This window comes from Erpetoichthys calabaricus, chromosome 2, assembly GCF_900747795.2.
Source record: "Erpetoichthys calabaricus chromosome 2, fErpCal1.3, whole genome shotgun sequence".
Classification (NCBI taxonomy): Eukaryota; Metazoa; Chordata; class Cladistia; order Polypteriformes; family Polypteridae; genus Erpetoichthys; species Erpetoichthys calabaricus.
In genome coordinates, this window is record NC_041395.2 from 83,133,989 (window position 1) to 83,151,343 (window position 17,355).

The 17,355-nt window shown below is 38.0% G+C and overlaps 1 protein-coding gene across 1 annotated transcript in view; it reads right to left on the reverse strand.

Moving 5' to 3' along the window:
* Positions 1-5,623: 5,623 nt before the first annotated feature.
* nes (nestin) overlaps positions 5,624-17,355 on the reverse strand; it is a 52,775-nt gene continuing 41,043 nt past the window's right edge. Inside the window, exons 3-4 of the mRNA XM_051923302.1 lie at positions 14,402-14,475; positions 5,624-14,173 (exon numbers count right to left, since the gene is read on the reverse strand). Of these exons, the coding sequence (XP_051779262.1) occupies positions 6,450-14,173; positions 14,402-14,475 (7,798 nt within the window). The 3' untranslated portion in view covers positions 5,624-6,449. The remainder of the gene's footprint in view (positions 14,174-14,401; positions 14,476-17,355) is intronic.

Consider the following 17,355-nt stretch of genomic DNA (forward strand, 5'->3'; position numbering starts at 1 on the left):
GTCGAAGTTTGGAAACTCTCTAGGGTCATTGTCATGTTGCAAGGACCGCTTTCAGTTTAGCGTCAGTCTTCAGACAAATCATATTATCCTCAATCACATCTGGTACAATGAAAAGTTCATAGTAATAGTGTAGTGTAGTGTAATAGTGAACTGCCCAAGCCCTGATGCAGGAAAGCAGTTTCAAACAATAATATTTCCAACATCATGCTTTACAGTTGGTATCAGGTTGTTTCTGGTGAAATGCTGCCTTTAATTTTCACCAAACATGTCTTCTGGTACTATGACCAAATAACTCTATCTTTACCTCATCTGTGCAGAGCACGTTGTGTAGGTATTCACGGACAAACTTTAGTCTTGTCCTGATGCCCTGTTTGCCTTCTTCCTGCCACACATCACATGAAGATCTGCTTTTGCTGCCCCTTTCTAATGATAGACTCATCCACTTCGATATTGAGTGTGGCAGGAGCTACCTATAGCTCCTGACCTGAATAAGTTGTCAGTTCTATGAAATCTTCTCCACTTCTAAATGATCTTCTGGACAGTGGAATGGTTGATTGTGAATTATTTTGTGATGTTTTTAAATCTCTTCCCAGATTCATAGCCATCTACAGTATAACTTTCTTTTGTGAAGGCCTCAGAGAACTCTTTCGATCTAGGCAAGGTGATAACACACACTTCAACAACAAAGATCAAGCTAAACTAAATGTCTAAGGTTAAAATAAGACATGTTACACCAAAACCTCTTTAATGATGTTCTAATCATTTGCATCTGATTTGTTGCACTTAATTCTAATTTTAGGTATTTGAGGTGGTGATGAATGTTTTCCATACACAGAATATTTATTCATGTTTATTTAAATTATATACAACAAAATATTAATGTGGCATGATGTTATATTGTGTGATCTTTCACATGATTGTATTGCAAAGACCTATTGTATGATATGTTTTGTGTATTGTCTTATACCTTGTATGAACACTTTTAAAGTGTCACCTTGCAGTTTGTCAACTCTATATTGTGGAATTTCTATTTTCTTATCAATGTTATAACCACCCCTATCACTCTTTCATCGCAAGGTTGTATGTGAGGTTCTTTTTTCATTTGCAGTTGGAATTTTGTCAAATGATATGTCATCTCCGATGTGTAATCCATTAGAAGTAACGCAGTAGCAGTTCACAGGGAGCTCTGCACAGCCAATTATCATTCCTTCCTCCTTGTTGACTCATGAGTGCAGGCCAGCTGGGGGCCTTCCAATGTTACACTGATAAGCAGCAGAGCAGTCATCCAGCAACCAGATTAAGATTAATTCAATTTGGCTGGAGTTAAAATTGTCCTTCCTCCTTCTGACATAATAGATAAATGGATGGGCATTGATCTTAGGTTAGCTGGATTGAAAAAAAAATAAAAAGATGTCTTAGACACAATAAAGCTCACTTCCTGTCTTCTCTTTTCATTTTCTCCTTGTAGTTTTGCCACACCAATAAGAGACAGGAAATGTTATTGTTCAGCTGATTTTTTAAGCTTTTATAACTCTACAGCCGCCTTCATAACAAACAAGCTGTAAAGTAGCTACTGTATGTTTTTATTATCGTTATATATTTTACCCATCCACAGCCTAGACTATGATGTATTAGTTAATGCTTTTGGTAACTTTTGATTGCAAATATGTGTTAGTGAAAAGATGCTGCTTGAAAGAAAGAAAGAAAGAAAGAAAGAAAGAAAGAAAGAAAGAAAGAAAGAAAGAAAGAAAGAAAGAAAGAAAGAAAGAAAGAAAGAAAGAAAGAAAGAAATGAGTTTAGGCATTTTTTTCTACTGGGTACTTGTACCAAAATGTCTAAGTGGGAACAATGGTCGTTTACTGCTTGGTGGGAGAAGAATGCATGAAGTGTCTTTGTTCTGCATATAATTAACTAAATAGCAAAAAGGAAGGCAGACAGGAAGAAAGAGGCCAAGCCTGTGAAGTCATCCATTGTTGCTTGTCTGTCTGCTTTGTTCTCCCTCCCTGTTTTGCTTTGGGTCTTTTGTGCTAGGTGTTTGCTGGCCTCCACAAGGCCTGAGGGTGTGCGCTTTCACTGGACTTTCGGTGGTCTGGGTGGGACACTGAGAATCACCCAGCCGAATGCTGTAGCCATCGGACCAGTTCTCTTTATTACTGGGGGGGCTCACACTAAACCATGTTGCTGCATTAGCTGGCATGCTGACTAGATGATGGAGGTAGTTTATTATTACCCACAATTTATTTATTTATTTACTGCAGGTAGGCATCAGATATAAAATGTTCCTGTTTATCTAATTTGTTGGTTACTGAATCGGTCCGACTTAGTGATAAGGTTTTAAAGTTGAATTACAAGCTTGCTGGCTCTGACTCATTGGGTGAGTCTGAGTGAGTCGCTTAACCTTCTAACACTCCAACTGCAGAAAACAGTAACAACAGCGATATATTGTGCATTTAAAGCACTGGGAAAAGCACTAAATTAAGATAAAGATTTTTGTTATTGCTTTGTACTCAGTCTACTACGGTGTGCTAGATTATTATAGTTTCCTATTGCATAGTGCTCTGTAATGTAAATATCCAGGTAGAATAATCCTCACGATATAATGTGGGCAGTGGATATTTTTGAACCCATAGCAAAATACATTGCTGCATAACACCCATTGACAAGCTCTGTGCTGAAATGCTGACCTTCTAGATTAAAGGCCTGCTTATTTTTGCAAGTAGATTTCAAATGGCCTTATAAATCTGCAAAAGATGGATTATATTTGGTTAAAATAATACACCAAACCACAGAAATAAAGAATTCATAGTCGTTCTTTATTTTTTTTTGCTACATCATGTCGAGAATATTTGAAGGCCATGTGGACCAACCTGAGTGGGATGTCCACATACTGTTGCATTTATACATTTAGGCAACAATCTGATTAAGGTTTTTGTCACTGAAATTCTGCAATAGAAACAATGTTAATATTCTCAATAACAGAAAAGAACAACAATAACTTCAAGTGCTGAAATACAGAACTGAAAATAAAGCACACAACGGAGAGAAATGTGTTCGTGAGGAAGGTTTCCCCAGGAGATGCCTTGGACTGCTTGTCATCAGGGCCGTCTTAACGCATGGGCACGCTGGGCAGTTGCCCGGGGGTTCCACGAACATAGGGTCCCCATGCTAATCTATGTATGGTGTGACTTGCTGTCAATAAATTAATACTATACTATACTAAACTGTAAATACTTGTTATTGTGTTATAAGTGGACATAGGCATTCACCTCTGAGTTAATATCACGGTCACCTCTGCAACCTCACATGCATGTACAGTATGTGTATGGATCTCACGCGCTACAGAACGTAAAAAACGTATATGTGAATGTAACTTCACAAAAAAATTTAGAAAATGTTTGTGTTGAACACTTGATTAATAATAAATAATTCATAGTAATTTCATCCTCTGCCATCTCCGTCTGTATGGTTTACCAATTGAGTATCATGCATATGTTGAAAGTTTTGCGTTTTTCAAGGCTCATGTTATATTGTTCAAACGTTTGTGTTGATTAATCTTTGCTGTATAGCATGTTTTTTAATGTTTAAACACACTGATTTTGTTGGAAGTACCAATAAAATAAATATATGTTTAATTTTATCGACCATTTACATTTTTGTTCCTGTGACTGGTTGTGTAGGTAGGGGCCCCAGTGCACTGCTTTGCCAGGGGGCCTATAAAGCTATTAAGATGGCCCTGCTTGTCATTGCATCCCTTTAGGTCAGTGCCTGGACATTTTTTAATATTGAAATGCTACAAGAAGATGAGTGTGAAAAACTGCCAGTGTGTCGGCCTTAATGGTTCTCAGTTATAGATATTATTATTAAGGAACAAAGCATCCGTGATGGCAGGCCACCCCTGAAAAAACCTGTCACATACGTATGACAGCATTTTACATGTGAAACAGTTTTTCATTTCAGTTGATGAAATGTGAAGTACAATAATGAATTCTGGGTTGATTTTCAATGCTGGGTTGATTCCTTTCAAAGGCACAGAGTAGCTCAGCATGGGGTATCAGGCACTGTGAACAGAGCTAACATAATTCTATAGTAATTAAAACAAACCTTCACTTCTTGTAATATGTAATATAGAGTATATGTTGGAGTTTGGCTGATGATGGCCACCAGTGGCTAAAAGGATGTACACATACATTTGAGGAATTCCACCTATGAAATCCGAAGAAAGTGCATTAAAATGTGAAGGTGTTAGTTACAGAGCAAACAATCTGCCATCCATGCATGGCTCCAGCTTTGTCCAGTTATTACAGCCATGGATATGGCATTCAAAATGGCAATTCCTGGAACTTTTAATTAAAAAAAAAATTGCTCACACATATTTAGATTTGTCATAGTTAACTGTTCAGTAGTTTTTTGTTTGCTTCTGTCTTTCCGTCATTGGTGACCCATTTCCTCAAATTGTGAATTGGTTGCTGACTGGCAAGGGGTAAAGTTTTTCAAACGTCCTCTGGAGGACAGAAAATCAACAATGGTAGGAAGACAGCAACTTGGCATGGAACATTCGAATGCTGGAGTCGGTAAATCCTGTAATCCCCAGTGAGCTAAGAAAAGTGATAGGCAGGAAAACTAGAGAGAGAGGGCTGAGGAGAAGTTCTACTCGTGATGATCCATGAGGATGCTAGACGACCGGCAGCTCAGCAGGATCAGAATCAGAGAGTACAAGGGGCAGTGTCTTCTAGAAAAAAAGTGTCAAGTAGCAGGAGAAGCTTGGGCCAGTTTTCTCAGTCAAAGGTAAGTTGAGGGAGGTGAGAGAGATGGCCGCTACTTCACCACCTATCAAGCATGGGGACAACAAATAGTCCCAGACATTGTGTAGGGAGGCCATATTTCTGCTCTTAGGAAATGGCCAGATGGTTCAGAAGTGTAGTCATTTCAGGAACCATTAGATAAACATCTGACCTGGTTTTTCAAAGAACAAGCTGTCTCTGATGCCAGAAGTAATTTCAATCCATAAATGCTCCTGGGGATATTTTTAAAACTGCATCATGCCTGAGTACTTATGGAGTCAACAGTGAAGGAGAGTTTGAGGTGAAGGCTCACTGGAAAAAAAGAAGAGGGCAGGATGATGAGTGATGGAAAGAGGTGGGTGGGAGGTGAAGATGGGGGTACTTGCATCCTTTTCAGATGAACAAGTGTATTAGCAACCCTGCTTTCTGGGCAAAGGTTCAAAACCATGCAGTCTGGTGGGGAATGGAAGTAAGTTATTCTTTTGGGGTCTACATGCTTTGTATTTTATATTTTTCATTTTTTCATATTTTTCCCTGAGTGGTTTTGGTTCCATTTTTTAAAATTTGGCCCCCTCTTGTTACACTATTTAAACATTACCTGAATCACACTATCCATCCATCCATCCATCCATCCATCCATCCATCCATCCATCCATCCATCCATCCATTTCAGGGTTGCAGGTTACTGTGGAAGCACTGGATATACGGCTTGAACCAACATTGGATGAGGTGTTAGTGGATAACATATATATGTACTTTATAATGTTATTTATTTACCTGAGTTGTTGAATTTAATATTGGAAATAAAGAGAAACAGACCAAAAAACTGACACACAGAAATCTGCAGTTCATAAAGGATATCTTTTTGTGGTGTGTCCACAATGATACAGGTCTAACTTCATGCTGACAGTCAATTAAATGTAGACATGGGGTACTAATAGTTGGAATATATTTAGTCAAACTCTAAACAAAGCGCACAATCAATTTAAACTCTTTTAACTGAAAATATGTAAATGTAAATGCGGGTGTTGTTAGCACAACAGTTTTTGCTGTTACAACTGTTGACACGGCATAACTACGTCTCCCTTTCTCGTGTCAGAATTTTAAGGTTCAGACGTTTGTCCATCTAACCCTTCTCAGTTCATTTGTCCAAAATGGCATGCAGTAAGTAGGCAAGTTTCTGCTTTATTGCCATTTGACATTTTCACTCTTCCAGTTAGATTCTACAGTTCTTCTTTTTGACATTATTATGAAACTTTTTTTTATAAATAATATTCTAATTTGATTTGTTTCATGTGTTATTCTCTGTTGACTTTTAAATTTTATCTGTTTGTTCTTCTGATGCACACATCTTTGCAGATCAATGCTTGAAATAATTTTCTGTCTTCTTACAGCTCCGACCTTCTCAACATTCTTGTTTAAATATTTTATGTTTCACGCAAAGGCATGTTACTTTACACAAAAGTTATCATTATGAAAATTAAATTTTTCAAATGATAATGCTCATCAGAAAAAGTTTTGGTCATGAAAACTCACAGTGATTTTAAGTCACAATATTGTAACCTCAAAATGTCCAAAAAGAAGGCAAACTGTTAAAGTTGTACTTTAAACACTGGCCATTCTCTTGCACAGCTTTTTTTATGTTTGCTTTTTCAGTTCCTCTCAGACTTATTGGTTCAGGTCATTTTCTTTGTCTTCTTCTTCTGCACAGCCAATGATATCTTTCACTGCTGGCAAGAATTGTTCTTCACTTGCGCATATTCCTTTCACTTTCTCCTCATCTGATAAGAATTCCTCACTCTCACTTTCAGCACAAATCAGAATTTCCATCTTTCCCTTTTGCAGTGTTTCTACTGCCTTCGTGTCATGCAAGTGGTGTATGTCATCTTCTGGGAAATCTTCTGTCTTATCTTCTTGACTATCCTGAGAGGCATTGGTCTGATCACAACAAATTCCATTTAAAGAGTTTGAAAATGAGTTTTCATTGTCCTTGTGTTCTCCATTCATAAGCAACTGTGGCTTTGCTTCAATGGAAAGAGTATGAAAGCTACTAGCCGTTTCTAGCTGATGATCGTGTTGCGCTATTGGCAGTTCTTCATGTGCTTCAGACTCTGTGCTTTTGTTATTATCTCCGAATGCACTGTAAATTTCTGTTAAATAACTATCGACGACTTCTTGCTGCGGTTCTTCATCGAGTATTATTGTTCTTATTCCTCTACTCGCTGTAAGACCATAAGATACATTGGGTGAGTCAGCTTCTGAAACGTCAGAGTCTTCAGAGTTAGCACTGAATTCTGTCAAATTTTCAAAAGTCTTGTAAAGATTGTTGGGTAAATTGAGCTCTGCGGTGAAATCAACATTAGTCTTCGTCGACAGCATTTCCCCTTCTTCTCTACTAACTGTGTCATCAGCAAAATCTTTGAGCCCTGTATCTTGATTCGTGGCAGATTCATGTTCTTCCACTGATGTCTGTGTTAAACATGAATCAAACACTTCAAATTGACTTTTGACTTCATCATCTACTGATTTGTGAACTTCATCTAATATGCCACCCATGCTTTCAGCTAATATGTCTGTATCTTTGTGTTCTTGCATTTCTCTGCATTCATGCACTTCAGCACTCATTTCTTCAGAGCATTCTCCCTCGATATCTTTAAGTCTTTCATCTGTCTTTATGTCTGGGAGCCCTTCATTGTCATAGTCTTTACTCTCTGCCTCTTTATAGAGATTGGTTTCTTCATGATGTCCCTCTGAACTCAGTGTGTCTTTATCCTGGTCTTGCTCTGTTTTTTCAGTGACATTAATATTTTCTTCATCTTCCCTTATGATCTGTGAGTCTAATTCTAATTCTTTAGACCAGCTACTGTAACCTTTAGTTTCCTCTGTTATATGTCTGTCTTCTTCCAGGAGGTTTTCTGTCTTTTTAGGTTGAACGGTTTCTTCTCCATTTCCACATAATGTTTGCGTTTCTTGATCATTGTCTGTCTCTATTGTTTTATTTAGATCAATGTTTTCTTCCATTTCCACTGTTAACGTTATTTTGTCCCCCTGACCTGTCTCTGTTTCATTACAGATTTTAACATCTTCTTCTACTTTCCCTGATATTTGTGTTTCTTTCTCTTGGCCTGCCTCTATTTCTACAGAGAGGCTGTTGTCATCCTTACTTTCCACTACTATATGTGTGTCTTCAATCTGTGTGCTCTCTGTTTCCTGAAATGGACTTGTTGCTTCTTCACTTCCCATTGACAGTTCAGCATCTTCCTCTTTTACTTTAGCATCTTCTTTAGCTTCCACTGTTATTATTTCTCCATCTTCTTGGTCTTTCTCAGTTGATATCTGAATGGCCTCTTCTTCTTCCGTTTCTTTTTCTTTAGATAGAATGATGTCATCTTCGGTTTCACTTGATACGTGTGTGTCTTCTTCATTTTCCATTCTTGTCCATTTGTCTGCTTCCTGGTTTGTTACTATTTCATCAGAGAAATGAACTTCTTGTTCTCTTTCCTTTGATGTCTCTGTGTAATATTTCTGGTCCACCTCTGTTTCTTTGGATAGGTTAGTGTCTTCTTCAGTATTCACGGTAAGAATAATGTTTTCTTTTTCTTCTTCTACTTGGTCTGTCTCAATTCCTTTATCTTCTTCTCCAATTTCCTCAAATGTCTGAATGTCTCCTTCCTCCGCTACCTTTTCTTTACATTGGATAGTGTCTTCTTTAGTTTCACATGATATTGGTGTGTCTTCTTCCTGCTCAATTTCATCTTGTTTAGATGGGCCATTTTCTCCTTCATTTTCCACTTGTTCCTGATTTATTGCCATTTCTTTATGGAAGCTGGCTTCTTCTTCACTTACTATGGATGCAAGTTTGTATTCCACATCTGTTCCTTTGCATAGATTGCTATCTTCTTCGTTTTCAGCTATTATCTTTTTGCCATCTTCATTTTCTACCTCACTAACTTTGGAGTTGCTGCTATCTTCTTCATTTTCCTCAGATGTCTGATAAATTTGCTCTTTCTCCAATTCTTTTTCTTCAGATTGGCTGGTATCTTCCTTACCATCTTCACTTTTTCTAGATGTCTGTCCATCTCTCTCTTCATCCATCTCTGTATCTTTGCATTGGTTGGCATCTTCTTTAATTTCCACTGCTGAGTGCTTGTCTTCCACCTGATTTATTTCTCTTTCTTTGCAGAGGATGATATGCTCTTCACCTTCTTCCAATGCATTTTTGTTTTGCTCCTGACTGATTTCTGTTTCTTTAGATAGGATTATGTCTTCTTCCATTTCCATTGTTATTTCTTTGGCTTTCTCTTGCTTTATTTCTGCTTCATTAGACAGACTGGCATTCTCTTCAATGTCAATGTCTGTATGTATGGTTTCCCACTGGTCTATTTCTACTTCTTTATTGAGACTGTGCTTCATTTGGTTATCTTCTGTTTCATCTGATATTTTAATGTCTTCCTGTTCTTTACCTATTACTATGCTATGTACCTCTGCTTCTTTAGATAAACCAGTGTCTTCAGTTTCCTTTGATAAATGTATATAATTCTCCTGATCAATCATATCTTCACTTTCCATTCTTATGTCTTTGTCTTCCTCTGGCATTATCACTTTTTCTTCTTGTTCTTCTTGTTCTTCTTCTTCATCTATTTCCACTTTTATCTCTTCATTTTTCTCCTGTTCTATTTTTACTGATATAGAGGGAGTAATGACGTCTTCTGTTTCTCCTCTCATATGACTGATTTCTTCCTGGCCAGTTTTTATTTCTTCAGATAAAGTAGTATTTTCTTCGTTTTTTTCTGAGATGAGTGCATGTTCCTTGCCATCTTCCTCTGTTTCTTTTTCCATTCTTATCTGTTTGCTTTCTTCATGATCTACCTCTGTTTCTTTAGGTATATGAATGCCATCTTCTTTGGTTTCCTCTGATATATGCATTTGTTTCTCCTGGTTCACCACCATATCTTCAGATTCCTTTTGTTCACTTTCTGTTGTTATTAGTTTGTCATCCTCCAGCTTTATCTCTGTTTCTTCAGATGGTGTAATGTTTTCTTCAATTTCAATTTCAATCTGTTTGTTTTCTTCCTGTTCTATTTCAATTGATTTTGAAAAAATTGCATCATTATTGATTGCAGATGATTTCTGTGTATCTAGTTTCTGGTCTTTGTCGAATTCTTGCAATAAATTGGTTTCATCTTTTGTTCCTCCTGATACATGTTTTTCACCTTCCTGTTTTGTCTGATCTGCTTGATATAGTTTGATGTCTTCTTCAGTTTTCTCTGTTATCATTGTATCCTCCCCTTCCTGATACACTTCTGCTTCTTGAGAAATCCTGATGTCATCTTGGATTTCCACTGTTGTTGGTTTGCCTTCTACTTCATCTGTTTTTATTTGTTTCAATAAAGTGCTGTCTTTTTCTTTGAATAATGCCATGCTTTCATCCTGGTCTGTCTCTGCCTCTTTAAGTAAGATGATGTCTTCTTCCACTATTGCCTGTCGGTTTTCTTCCTCATTCAACTCTGTTTCTTTAGATAAGCTGAAGCCATCGTCAGTTTTCTCTAATGTTAAAAATTCTTCCTCTTTCTGCAACTCTCTTTCTTTAGAGACCATGGTTTCATACTGATTTTCCAGTTCTGTCTGTTCTTCATTTTCTTGATCTATCTCTGCTTCATTAGATAGGCTAATGGCATCTTCAGTTTTTACTGTTATCTCTGTATTTTCTTCCTGGTCAATCTCTGTTTCTTTAGATAAACTGGCTTCTTCTACTTCTATTTCTTCTTCATCTCTGGATTGATCTGTTTCTTTGCAAACCCTGATGTCATCTTGATTTTCAGCTATTTTAAGTGTGCTTTCTTCTTGTACAGTCTCTGTTTCCTTAGATAAACTGTCATCTTCTTCAGTTTTGCCTGATGTCAGAACAGCTTCCTTCTGGTCTATCTCATCTACTCTAAAAAGTTTGGTGTCTTCTTCAGTTTCCCCTGATGTCAGTATATCGTGTTCTTGGCAAACTTCTGCTTCATTAGACAGCTTAATGTCATCTTGGTTTGCAACTGGTATCTTTATGGCTTCATCTATCTCTGTTTCCTTAGATAAGATGCTGTCTTCTTCCTTTTCTTCTGGTATATATGTGTCTTTCTCTAGATCCTCCTCCATGTTGGGTTCGGTTTCTTTGTGCAACTTGGTATCTTCTTGAATTTCCTCTAATGTCTCTCTGTTATTTTCAGTTTGATCTCTTGTCATTGTATCTTCTTCCTGGTCTTTCCCAGTTTCTTTAGATAAGCCCATTTCTTCTTCAGCATGAATTATTATCTGTCTGTGTTCTTCATGATCCATCTCTGATCCTTTAGATCCTTCAGTTTCCTCAGATATTAGTGTGTCTTTTCCCCGTTCACTTTCTGCTTCTTTAAATAGATCAGCTTGTTCTTCAGTTTCTCCTGACATATGTAATTCTTCTCCCAGGTCTATTTCTTTTTCTTCAAGTGCCCTAGTGAGTTCTTTCATTTCCTCAGATATCTGATCTAGTTCTGTCTTTTGAGAAAAGTGTTCATCGCCTTCAATTTCTTTGTATGTTTGTATGTCTTTTTCCTGAACGATCTCTGTTTCTTTAGATAGGCTGTCATCCTTTTCTTTTTCCAACATATTATATGTATATTCCTCCTCTTCCGTGTCTCTTTCTTTAGATATATCTGTGTTTTCATCATTTTCCATTTTTTCTTGTATGCCCTGTTCATTGCCAAGGCATTTTTCACTTTTCAATGCCATCAGATTTGTAACTTTTTCCAAGTTTATTTCTGTTTCATTTGAAAGACTGGTATCATCTTTAATTGCCAATGTCTGAGGCTCCTTTTCCTCTTCTTCTACCTCTGTTTGTTTAGGAACTTCGTTTTTGTCATTTTCCTCTATTGCGTAAATTTCTTTTTCCTGGATGATATCTCCTTCATCATTCACTGGTAACTGAGATTGTGTTTCCATTTTGAGTTCTTCATCTTTTTCCTCTGTTAACCTTACTTTTTCCTCACTGGCTGTCTCTTCTGTTTTAAATAAGTTGCTTCCTTCACTATCTGTTGTTAAACATGTATCTTTCACCAGATGTTTATCTGGATCATTAGAGAAGTCATCTTGATTTACTGTTGTTATCTGTATGTCTGCATGGGTTTCATTATTAGAATTAATGTCTTCATCATGTTCTGCTATATCTTCCTCTTGTGCCATCTCTGTTTCTTCAGGAAGGCAAAAGTTCTCTTCATTGTCTGCTGTTAAATGTGTGGCTATTTCCTGGGTCACTTTTGGTTCACTCTGGAGACTGGACTCTTTTTCATTTTCTGTTGCTATTGATTCATCTTTGTTCTCCTCCACCACTATTTGTATGTTTTTGTCATATTCCAAGGCATTTTCGTTAAAAGAGTACATGCCTCCCTCTTTAATTGCATTTACCAGAGAGTCATCTTGTTCCACATGCATGCCATTTAATCCTTCACTATCTCCCCTCACTCGAGTATTTTCTTCCTGATTTATTTCATATGTTTCCTCAAGATCACTGGTTGCTTCATATTCCAATTGAATATGTGCTTCCTCATCTGTTTCAATCTCTGCTTCAGTATATAGTTCAGTTTGTTCTTCACTTTCCATTGCTACTTCCATACCTTCTTGTGTCAAGCTTTCCATTACATTTGTTTCAGTTCTAAGTTCCTCTGCAATTTTCTCTTCAAAATCTTCTTTTAAGACTTCAGGGGAAACAGTTGTTTCTGGATTTTGAAATTGTGCCATGGTATTCGAAAGAGCTTCATGTTCGCTCTCTTTTAGAAACAGATTTTCCTCTGCCATTTTGCTTATTTCCTCCCCATGTTCTTCCTCTAAATTTCTGCTATCGTTTTCAAAAATCTTTCCATGTATGGTGTGTGATTCTGTATCAACCAGTGTCCCATCAAGTGCACAGCTCTCTGTACTCTCTATAAGGCTCCCTTTCTCATTGGTTAGGGATGTTTCTGGGATGTTCTGTTTCTCAAAGTCATTCTCTGAAGTTAGCTGTTCTGTAATAATTTCTTGGCTTCCTTTTCTTAAGTCCATGTTGCCTGAGACTAAATGTATGCTATCTTCTGATTCTGCATCCTCTTTGGTCACTTCAGTGATATCATTAGTAGAATCATTCTGATTTGACTCTAATTTGCCAGCATTTTGTAGAAAGTCAGTTTCTGATATGGAATATTCTGATTCATCTATAGGAGCTTGCACAACAGTGGATGATGAATCTTCAGCCTTCCAGGTGCCACTTTCTTGTTCAGTATCATTCATTTCCAAAGTTTGATCTTTAATCATTTCACTGTTTGTGCTAATAGATTGTACTGCAATGTCTGTTGATTCAGATCTTGGACTGTCCAGATCATGCTGCAACTCTTCTTTACCTTTGGCATTCACATCAATAGCATGATGGTCTGAAGATATGTCAGTTTCTGCAGCTTTTTCTATAGCAGTATATTTTAAATCCAGATGTTCTAGCATTGTATCCTTCACATAATTAACTGTAGATGCTGAAACAAGTTCAGTGTTCACTGTGTCATCTGAATGAATGACCACAGGTGTCATTTGTGTTTCAGTTTCATTCATTAAAAGTGATTGTGTATTGCAGGCCAGATGTTCAAACTGTGGCCCTTCTGCAACATTCATAGTCTTCTCTTTGGTAATTTCTTTGTCATTTCCTTCCTCCTCTGTTATTTGAACCTCCTGCTCTTTGGTTATGGGCTCTTGATGACTATCAGGCACATCGACGTTATTGTATTCTTGGACTTCTACAGGAACTGCCTTAGTATGTGTTTTGCTACCATCACAGCTCTCCAAATAATCCTGACTCTCGCTACTTTCTTTTATAAAATGCTCAGCGGTATTTTCACTACTTGATGTTCCATTTTTACTATGATCATACAATGGTATTGAATAAGTTAAGGTATCTGTTGTTTTCTCTGCAGTTAGTTCAACGTCAAAAGCTCGCATTGAGGCTGATGATTCAGCACTGAATGTGCCATTGGTGACCTTTTCATGTGTAACATCAGGAGGAGATGTATTGGATGTCACCTCTTCCATCGAATTACTGAGTACTTCTTCAATGTTTCTTTTTGATCTGGATACTGACACTGGAGTGCTGTCCTTGGTTTCAACAGTTGCATTTAGGTTTTCTTGGTGTGTACTTTCTGTGACTAAACTTGTCGCCGTCATAATCTTTTGAGGTACTTTAGGGCTTTCTTCGGAAGGCACAAAAGGTGTTGATGTTAACATGAAAGATTTTGTCTGTGAAGGAGTATAAAACTGTGGTGAGCTCTTTTTCATGTGAGCTTCCCCACTTTCAGCAGTGCTGACCAGAGGTGAGTGAACATTTTGTCCAAGTCCTTTACTTTTGTCCAGTTTAATATCTGTGAAAAAGAAAATAAATATTACTGAGTTACATATTGTTCTGTCGGTGGTCAATTCTCTTCTCAGATATTTTAAATAAAGCAAATTATTTAAATAATTATAATAAGAAACACATCTTATCTGCTCATTTATATATAGAATTGTTGAAATTTTAGAAAACATTATTTTACTGTATATTGGCCTAACAGCAATGCTCGATTCAATTGCTTTCCCAGCACTGCTCTTACCTTTTCTGAAGGAGGACCTTTGTAATTCTCCTAGAGGCATCTTTACTCTCAAACTTTCAGCATCCAGAAGAGCTCTGAAATGTAAATAAGATACCATTTCTGAGTAATTTACCTTAAGTGCACACAACTTCTGACAGCAATTATAACATAGCTGTTTACTTACAACAAAGGCCAACCACCTTTCATTTATTCGTTCATTTTATATAGCTGCATAAAATTTGGGATGCTCATGAACTGTCTCCAAACCCAACGTAATGCCAAGGATGCCAGAATCTTGGTAAAAAGGACTTTACTTGGAAAATAATATATGGCAAGGATTAGTATGAGCAAAAAAAAAAAATCAAGGTAACAAAACAACAAACACCTGATGCCACTCTTGACTCTCTTCCTCAAGACTTTCCTTGACTGTTTTCAGGTTTTCTAGTCCATGTCTCTGTATTGTATCCAAGCCGGAATAGTTGCTTCCTTGTCCAGCCAAGGAGTCTCCATGAAAGGACCTGGATGGATAAATATCCTGACCAGGTTGGTTACTGGTACCTTTCCAGGCTAAAAAGCCTTAATATAAGGCGAAAGAGAGAGTACATCCCAGAGGGTCTGGTATTCCACCTGTACACATAAGGCTAGTGGAGCTCCCATATGTGCACCAGCAGGGCAGGTTGAGAGTAGTCGTCCTGATGGATGGATATGTTGGAGTACTAGAGCACCGCCTATGGGAACTGCAGGGGAATGCTGCACCTACTTCAAGGGGCTTTTGTCTAACCATGCCTCTCATGCAGCTGTCAAAGAAGAAGCACGGTGACATGGAACCTCATAGCAGAGGCCGCATTTGGTGACTTGAAGATTTGAAGATGACTCTGATTCTACTGTCCCCTAACTTCTCTCTTCCTTTGCTCCTCCAGACCAACACCTCCAACACTGGCCTTGATGCTGTACTGAGCCAGGTTGTCAAAGATCCTGTTGTGTATCTCAGCCAGAAACTGTCAAACCAAGAGACAAGGTACACCGATTGAAGGGAGGGCTGATCACTCAGATTCTCTACTATCTCCTGGGCCGAGAGTTTGCTTTGGTCCTGGTCAAATTCCAGGCCCATGGCCTCATGGCCAGATCTGCTAACCCCCGTAGGACCAAGCTTAGGGGAGGCAGTGTCATGCATGACTGTCCGAGCATCACCTGTGTATTTGTGATATGTGATAACTTGCCAGGGACTTCTCCTTCTCTCCCCTCAGCAGCAAGAAACTGCCCAGTGAGGGCACTTAGCCCCACAGAAAAGTTGTGAAGGTAAAAATTACGCTCTCCTTTTTTCATTTCATGTTTCTGTAAGAAGATCAGATCAATGTCATATCAGATAAGTACTAAATAAGTTATCTTTGAGTGGCACTAAAACCAAAATAAGTCTCTAGTATCTCTGTATTTAACTTGGCAGTCTGTCAGATAGCTTGTAGTGCTGACTGCTCTAATATAATGAGAAACTGCTATGAAATAGAAATATAATGACTATACCTCCCGTTATTTCAGTTTGGAATACCTCTGTTATTTTTGCAAAGAATGCAACATAACCATCCAAGTAATGTATGGTGTTAGTTTTTAAGTGAGACAGCAGCTATGGAGATCTTTTTTAATGCCAGGAGCAACAGTGTAGATAGAGTAGTTCTTCTGTGGTGGCATACTTTTTTGTAACCCAAACAAATCCCAGGGCACACCATGTTTCTACCAACCAAAAAAGCATTAAATCTCTTAAATGTGCTAAACTGTCCAAAAGGGCAAGACAGGATGTGGAAAAAAAGCAGCTTGGAGACTGCCATTTGCTCTGTGAAAGTTGCTGCACCCAGACAGATGGACCTCCAACATGTCTCCTGGCTGCTAAAGTGCTCTAAGTGCTGGGTCTACAAATTGCCAACCACAGAGCTGCTTTTATGTCGGCTTCTCCAGGTAGTTACATCCTTCTCAGACAGTTCTCAACCACCTGAGGAGTGTGTCTCTCTCAGATCTGGACCCAGGGGCACTACACTATTATTTCCAGTTGAAAAACACTTGTGTAGAGTATAGTTATCATTATGTGATGAACAATTGGGGATAGCATTTACGGAGTTTTACCACAAGTTTTATTGTAAACCGATTTAAGAGAAGCTTATTCTTTCAATTAAATGAGCCTTCAGCAGTGCATTCAAAGTCAACCGTCACCTTGATCACTTAATTTTTACTTTGACATGTCTGTGTCTCATATGCTATGCCAATTTGAGAATTAATACATTAGCCTTGTTTTCTTTTTGCCTTCTTTTTAATTTGCCTTTTAGGAAGGTTTTCATATTCAGGTTGTACTTGCTTAAGTAATATTTTGTTAAAAGTTCAGGTTTAAGGTCATTGTTTAAGTTTAAACGATGCCATTAATTTTTGTTCATTTCCTTTGTGTTGATTCTACATTAATTTTGTGATTCAGTGTGTATTTTGTGATAGAAAACAAAACAGTCCAAATAAATGGATGCTTATTATAAGCATACCTCCAACAAGCACCAAGCACAAGTTATCTCTTCATAATCATCTCTCCTCTCACCACTGCACTGCCCTCCTCCAGTTGAGTGTTGCTTTCCTTTCCTTCTAGCTCTGACTCACCTGGACAAGACAGTGCAGTCCCTTTTATTGAGGACCCTGATGTGCTTCCAATGCCAGGGCATTGTCCATTGGAAGTACTTCCAGGTCATCTGGAAGTCTCAGATAGTAGGAAGTGTAACTCCCTGCAGTGCACTCTGTCGGCACCCATGGACCCCATCAGGGCTGCTCTGTCATACTACTGGTTTCCAACCGATATCCAGGGCCGCTACTATCTAGCATCCTGTGGGAATAAAAAGTACCCAGCGACACTTCTTCCCTGTCCTTCATTATTTATCCCATAACATTTGTCCAATTGCCTGAGCGTCCTGTCCGTGTAAGGGAACTCCACCCACTTGGTAAGTCTC